This window comes from Dasypus novemcinctus, chromosome 11, assembly GCF_030445035.2.
Source record: "Dasypus novemcinctus isolate mDasNov1 chromosome 11, mDasNov1.1.hap2, whole genome shotgun sequence".
NCBI classification, from domain to species: domain Eukaryota; kingdom Metazoa; phylum Chordata; class Mammalia; order Cingulata; family Dasypodidae; genus Dasypus; species Dasypus novemcinctus.
The window spans coordinates 4736323-4743373 of NC_080683.1; the positions used below are offsets into that span (position 1 = coordinate 4736323).

At 50.3% G+C, this 7051-nt stretch overlaps 1 protein-coding gene across 2 annotated transcripts; it reads right to left on the reverse strand.

Moving 5' to 3' along the window:
* Positions 1–1289: 1289 nt before the first annotated feature.
* LOC101417743 (HLA class II histocompatibility antigen, DO alpha chain) lies at positions 1290–6481 on the reverse strand. 2 transcript variants are annotated; one of them, XM_004479808.4, is made up of 5 exons: positions 6294–6481; positions 4379–4627; positions 3832–4070; positions 3559–3694; positions 1290–3323 (listed from the first exon to the last, which is right to left on the reverse strand). In XM_004479808.4, the coding sequence occupies exons 1-5, from the start codon at positions 6373–6375 to the stop codon at positions 2974–2976; spliced, it is 1056 nt and encodes a 351-aa protein (XP_004479865.1). In that variant the 5' UTR covers positions 6376–6481; the 3' UTR covers positions 1290–2973. The 2 variants fall into 2 exon arrangements, with proteins under 2 accessions (XP_004479865.1, XP_004479866.1); XM_004479809.3 differs by having other exon boundaries at positions 3789–4070; positions 6294–6463.
* Between the last annotated feature and the right edge of the window lie 570 nt (positions 6482–7051).

Below are 7051 nucleotides of genomic sequence, written 5' to 3' on the forward strand. Positions count from 1 at the left end.
TACCCAACCGAGCTATCATTCAAGTGTGAGGGTAGAATACATTTTATGACATGCAAAGTATTAAGAAATTTTGTCCCACATACACACTTTTTCAGAAAGCTAAAAGATGTGTCTCATTAAAATAAGGCAGTAGCCCACAAGAGGGTAATCACTGGACATAAGAAACAGAAGCTCTGGCACAGAGGACAGGTAAGTCCTGTCAAGGTTGGAAATGTTGTTCCTAGGGTAAGAGCTGTGCTATTGAGGACAACTAGTTAAGATTAAAGTAGAGAGGTTCTTGGAGAGTTTTATCTAAGAGGATAAAATTGACAGAACACTTGATGTGTCTGGTCGTATTAAGAGGAAATTTGGACAAGTAATGGAAACTTTTGAGTGTCATTATTGATATGTACAAATACAACCAACAAAGGGAAAACAGGACAATTATTAACTTGGAGGTGGGGGCGGGAGTTGTGTGAAAGGAAAAGCAAGCATGATTAACTCTGTGGTTTGGCTGAGAATAACCTTAATATGGTCATAATAGTATAAACACTGAGCACTGGTGTAGCCAAAATTACAATATAACTATATTAAAGGAAGGGAATATGAGAAAGAGCATGGGTGTAGTGTGAGGATGAAAAAAATCTAAATTCTTCTCTTCCACAATAGGAAGTAGCAGAAAAATCAAGATGTAACAACACAAACATGTGATTCAGGGATAGGAGCTCAGTACTATGGGATCAGTTAAAACAGTTGGAAGCTCTTGCCTCTGGGGATGAGGACGTGGAGGGAGACGGCAGAAGACCCGAATTTTTAGTAAACTTTGTAGACCCATTTGACTCTTCAATCTACGTGCATAACTTTGTTAAAAATTAAAATTAAAAAAAAAAAGATATTGGATCAGAACAGAAACAGAGATCGCCAATGCAGAACACTCTTTGAGAGAGCATGACAGGAAGGAGTTTGGGTTGGGGAGAGGTAGGGAATTGGGTTATAGGATAGAGAGGGAGTTTAATGTTCTCATTATTTGGGAAAGAGATGATATGTTTATAATCTGTAGAGGGGCTCTGAAAAGAGGAAGAGTTTGAAAATATAGGAGAGGAGGTGATTATTGAACCCCTATTCTAAAAGACTGAGAATGCAGGAGGAAATATTTTTTAAACGGGAAACTACTTACCTTGGGACTAGGAAAAAATGTGAGGATGGGACATACATTTAAATGTAAACGATTTGGAATTGTTCCTAAAAGTTCCAGGGACTCCTGGATGACATATGTATATTGAAGAAACACACTTCTTTTAACAAGAAGACACTTTTAATGACTTTATTAAACCTTAGGAACATATATACAACCCCAAAAGGAAAGAGATTAAAAAAATACCTTTCCAATGATGCACCAAGTTGACTTTAAGCAAAAGATCAGCAGAGATTGGGATATGTTGGGAAAAGACATATCTTATGGCTCTTCCAAGAAACAACCCATTCCCCTTTCTCCGAGAAGAACCCAACTCCTCACCTTAGAGGTGGGTGCTTGGCAGCCATGTTTGTATTGTGGCATCTTGTCCTCCTGATCACAGTACATTGGGCTGGGATGGACACCAACCCCAAACTTGGCCAATCATATTAATTTTTCCCAAGAATTTAAGATTATGCCCAGGAGACGCACATCTTTGTGGGTGGCTAGAACTGAGATGACAAAAACTAGGAAGCTATAGAGTGGACATGTTGACTGGAAAGGAGAATCAGTCAACAGAGAGAGAAGAATATGGCCAAATGCAGTGGGGTCTAGAGCACACAGGCCTTATGGCCCTGAAAGAGAGCAAGAGGGGCTGCTCCAGATTCTGCTGGCTTTTCAGTTCTGGATTCTGTTCCCTGTGAGTCCTGGTAAATGCCCACCCTTGGGCTCTGTGCACCCTTGCTGTGTCCTTGTTGTACACATTCTCCATTTTAGCCTGTGGTCATTAAGAGGGTTTCTGTTACTTGGAACCAAAAATCTTAACTGAGATGATCCTACTCCACTTTCAGAAAGTCTTCTGCTGGTCACTGATTTCTCCCAACTTATTCTCTCTTGGGAAGACCACAGATCTCCCAACTTATTCTCTCTTGGGAAGACCACACCATAATCTTTTGGCTATTTCTTTCCTTGGGCCAAATGCTTGTCACTTGAACCCCCATCAAAAGTTCTAAAAGTTAGAGATTTTCCGGAAAGCCTTTCTGGATCGCCTCAGGTTCCAAGGATTTTTCCTTCCAGTCGTCCAATAGCACTAAAGTAGGTGAGATGGTCCAGGCTGGTGGCATCAGAATCACCTGGAGAGCTTGCTGAAAATTACAGGCTTCTTGTCACCCCTACCCCCTACTCCCAAGATTCTACTTCCATAGGTCTGGTGTGGCCTGTATTTTAATAGGTTCCCAATTGATTCTGTTATACATTTTGGTGTGCAAAACTCATTTGGTGCTTGGCATAAACCACCTTGTATAGTTACTTATCTCTGTGTGTCTATGGATGTGTTTAAATTTTGTTCACAAATCTTCCAGGCCACATATTTAGAGAGTGTTCAGATGTATCTCTCTTAGCTGTCCCGTCTCACCAGATACCTTGCAGATCTAGTCTGCTCCCCTCCTACTTAATGTGACTGACCCTAGGTTGAGTGGTCTAAGGCTTGGACCTTTCTTTGCCATGCGTGGAACTCTAGGGGATGTAGAAAAAGGAGGTGACCTTGTAGACCAAGGCTGGACACCAATGGCCTCTTCATACAGAATATTCTGGAGAAGAATCCTCTCCCAGTGCCCTTCAGAGCTGGCATTGGTTAAGAGGAATCACAAGGAACAGAACACTCTGCTTCCCTTTCTGGTGAATATTCATGAAGTCTATGTGAAATGGCCCATTCACAAGTAACACACAAAGGGCCCCGAGCTTATGAATCAAATGGAGTAAAGCACAGCTGACCAGCCTGAGGATGACAGCTGCCAATCCCCAGTGCTGGCTGGTCACCCTCAACGGTCATCACTCAGTATCTCCTCTCCTAAGTCCCAGTACCCCTCATACCTAGGAGAACTGGACAAGACCTGGTAAGAAGGATGAAGTGCAAACACCATTAAGGAATTTACTGCTGCTAGCAGAGCCTTGGGTAGGGTGAGTTGAGGCTGGAAAGGGGAAATGGGCGGTGCCCCGCAAAATCCTGCCGTGAGGACTGGGGCCAAGGAGGGGACACAGGGGACGAGGCTGGTCCCATGCAAAGTCAGCACAGTGGGGATGTGCTCTGTAGACTGCAAGGGCCAACAGAAACCCGTGAGGAGTCCGTGAGGCTTCTCCCACAGTCCACACCTCTCGGTAGGGCCATTACCTAGAGTGGCAAAGACCAGAAGACAAAGCTGTTCAAGCTCACGGCTCTGGACCGCCCTCTCTGAGCGCCCCACTCCGCCCACTCCCTGCCCACCTCTGCTCTTCTCTTTCCTGGTCACTCCTTGTCTATGTGACCCATCCTTGGCCCCATTCCTCCCCACAGACTCTGCTGCCCCACCCCTGTCCCATTCAGGATGGCCCACCGCCCTCCCGCGGGACTCCCGGGGCCCCTGCACCTGGGGGCGCTGGACAGGCGTGTGCCAGCGAAGATGAGGATGGTGCCCACGACGAGGCCCGCCAGGCCCATGGCCAGGCCCAGGACGCAGACCAGGGTCTCCGCGGTGTCCGCCGGTGGGACAGGCACGCGGGGCTCTGGGAGAGAGAGCAAGGGTCAGGGGGCGCCACGCAGGGATTCGGAGTGCGGCCCCGGGGCTCTGGGGCCGGTGGGCTGGGCGGGGGCTCCTACCCCAGTGCTCCAGGAGCGGCCCGTCCAGGCCCCAGTGCTCCACCTGGCAGTCATAGACGTCCTCGGCCGCCGGCACCAAGGGCAGGTAGAGGAACTTGCGGAACAGGTGGTCAGGCCGGGAGTAGAAGCTGGTCTGGGCCGCCCCCTCCGTGACGGGCAGGCCGTTGCGCAGCCAGGTGACGTTGACCACGGGCGGGAAGAGCCCGTCCACGATGCAGACGAGGACGTTGGGCTGGCCCAGCTCCACTCGGAACTTGGGGAGCACGGTGACCTTTGGAGGCACTGGGGGGAACGGGGTTCTGAGTCCCAAAGGCTCGGCCCTGATACGCGGGGCCTCACTAGGACTGGAAGGAAGGACCCTTCCTCCTATTTGGCCACCTGAGGGCTGGAGATGGAGGTGCCGGGGCACGAGAGGAGGGAAACGGGAGAAGAGACCAAGGAGGACAGGAGGGTGCCAGGGGCGCCCAATTCTGACAGGCTACGGAGCGGGGAGGGTGCTAAGGGGTCTGGGAAGGTCTACAGACTCCTGGGAAAGGGTCGGAGAGCCCGTGAGGCTCCTAGCCCGGCGGGGCAGAGGGAGGGCCAGGTACCGTTGGGGGCTCTGGTGCGGTTGGAGCGCTCCACCAAGACGTCCAGGTGGGCTCTGATCCTAGCTATGCCGGCCAGCCCCTGCTGAGGGTCGAAGCGGGCGAAGTCGCCGAGCCCGGGCAGACGCCACGCAGCCTGCTTTCTCTTCAGGTCCACAGAGAACAGCTGCTCCCCGTCAAATTCATGGGTGAACTGACCCGAGGCGCCGTAAGACTGGTAGAAGGCTGGTCCGTAGGAGCCCATGTGGTCAGCTGTATCGGGCGAGAGAAGAAAATGCGTCACGTCCAGGATCCTCACAGGGCAGGACGTTGTGCGTCCGAGCCTGCGGCCTGTGCTGGGTTCTGGGTGGGGACAGAGGCCAGTTCTGACCCTGACCTGGCCCTTGGAGAGAGGAAAGGCTGCTGGGGGTGGGAGCAGAGAGCAGGGCAGGGAAACAGGCCTGTGCCCATCACACGTGGCCAGCCTGGGAAAAGGAAAGGCTGGAAAGAGCACAGGCTGCTAAAAGCTCGTTTGGGGTTCCTGGAGTTAAATCTGGGCTGTGGTCACCTGCTCCCCCCAAGTTGTCAGGTCCTGTGTGTGAGATGGGGGAGAGGGTGGGGCAGGCAGGGAGGAGAAAATGATTAAGAGCAGAAGCATAGCTGGGGCTTTGGGGACAGATGCAGTGTTGGCGGGAGTGAGGGAAAATAGGCGATGGCTGGTGGGGTACGAATTAAGATGTAACATAGAGACCAAGGGGACAGGCAAACACGGCCTGGGGTTCTGCAGTGAGCACTGGGCAGGGAGTCATATCCAGCCCTCCTTCCCAGAGCGAATGGCTGGGCTTGTCTCTTCCATAACAGACTGTTCTAGAAATGAGGTTAGGGTGGGCTTCTTTTTCTGTTTTGTCTTTGTTTTAATGTGTTCTGCCTTTCCTTTTTTTTTTTTTTAAGGAGTTTTATTGAAATATAGTCACACACTATACTATCCATCCAGAGTGTACAATCAGTGGGTCTCACTATAACCTCACAGTTGTGCATTCACCACCACAACCAATTTTAGAACATATTCATTACTCCAGAAAGAAAAACCCCACACCCCTTATGATCCTGTTATTGACACTTAGCATTGGAGAGGTACCTTTGTTACAATTGATGAAAAAATATTAAGATATTACTTATAACTTTAGTCCATAGTTTGCATTAGGCGTATTTTTTCCCATATACAGTCCTATTATCAACACCTTGTACTAGTGACGTCCATTTGCTCTAGTTCATGAGAGAACATTCTTCTATTTCTGTACTATTAACCGGAGTCATTGTCCACCACCAGGATCTCTGTGTTCTACAGTCCCACGTTTTAGCTTCTGGCTTTCCTTCCAGACACAGAGGTGACCCTGTTGGGTTTTGAGTGGTAAAATCCCTTTAGAAGTCTATGAAAGTATTTGTTCCTCAGTTGCTGAGGGATGACCGTGCGCTCAGCACACGCCAGGCCCCAAGGAAACAGAGATGAAGCAGCTGCGGGCCCACCCCCCACCCCAGGGAACTCACGGTTAGAGTAGCATGAAGCCAGATAAACAGGTAACTGTGAGCATGGTGGCAGAAACGCGAAAGAACTGGACTTAACAGGCCCGTTCCAATGCAGGAAGCGGGGGAGAAATCAGGGTCTGGGCAGTGGGACGCAGTGTGGACCTCAGAAGGGCGGAGGGAAAGGGAGGAGCTGAACGCGGAGGAAAGCCCGAGGAGCTGGCCCGCTGGCTCTGCTGCACCTGCACTTCAGGTCTAGAAGGACAGGGGGGAGGTGGCAGGGATTTGGGGACCTCTTAGGGAAGGAGGTTGCCCGCAGGCCTGAGAGGGAGGGTCAGCTCATCCTCTGCGCTGTCTCCCTGGGTGACGCAGCTCCCCAGCTCCCTTCTCGCACCCACACGCCCTCGGCACTCACCCTGGGTGGCTCCTGCCTCCTGGGGCTGCAGGAGGGTCGTCAAGGCGTGGAGTCCCAGGACCAGCACCCCACTAAGTACCATCGCCCTCTAGTGCGTTCACCAAACGAGCTTCAGACTGTGCGTGGGTGGGAGCTAGGCGGAGGCAGGGAGGAAGAAGACAAGCTGGGGCGGGGGAGACCCCTGCTGCTTTCGGCCAATCAGAGAACTCCCCCGAGTCCACGTGCCTGTTGCTGGGTAGAGAAGTAGAGTGAAGGGGCTGGGTGAGAAGGTGGGAGAGGGCCCTGGGCCAGGAGCACCAGGCAGGCTTGATCCACAGGACAGACCAAAGGGGGTTTCTGTTTTGGGGGATGGAATGGGTTTTTCAGCTGTTACTACATCTTCCAAGAAGGGGAGAGAAAGGACAACCAACGCATTGGCCAGCTGAACACGAACTATTTTTCTCTCCATCCTGATCTGTGGTGAAGGGAATCCTACTCTTCGATAAGTTTCTGCAGCAAATTTGGAGGTAAATGAAATAAATTCCACTAAAAAACATTAAAAATGAAACATTGGATACACTGGAAAATAAAAACCCTTTGAACTTTTAAACAAATTTTTTTCAAAAATTTTTCAGAATTTTTACTTCATTATGTGAGAAAACATGTAGAGATGTTGGAGATGTTTTGTCAAAATAAGAAGTGAAAGGCACGTTGAAGGGCTGATCTGAAGGGGCAGGGGCCGATGGGTACTCATACTCTCAACCTAACCCATTCCTGTG

Bases quoted from the DNA above. Each gene is read 5' to 3' on its own strand.
- LOC101417743 (XM_004479808.4), bottom strand. From the start codon at position 6,375: ATGGTACTTAGTGGGGTGCTGGTCCTGGGACTCCACGCCTTGACGACC. The intron at 4,071-4,378 runs GTACCTGGCCCT...CGTTCCCCCCAG, and splicing joins CCGCACCAGAGCCCCCAACG to TGCCTCCAAAGGTCACCGTG. The intron at 3,695-3,831 runs GTGGAGCACTGG...TCTCTCTCCCAG, and splicing joins AGGACGTCTATGACTGCCAG to AGCCCCGCGTGCCTGTCCCA.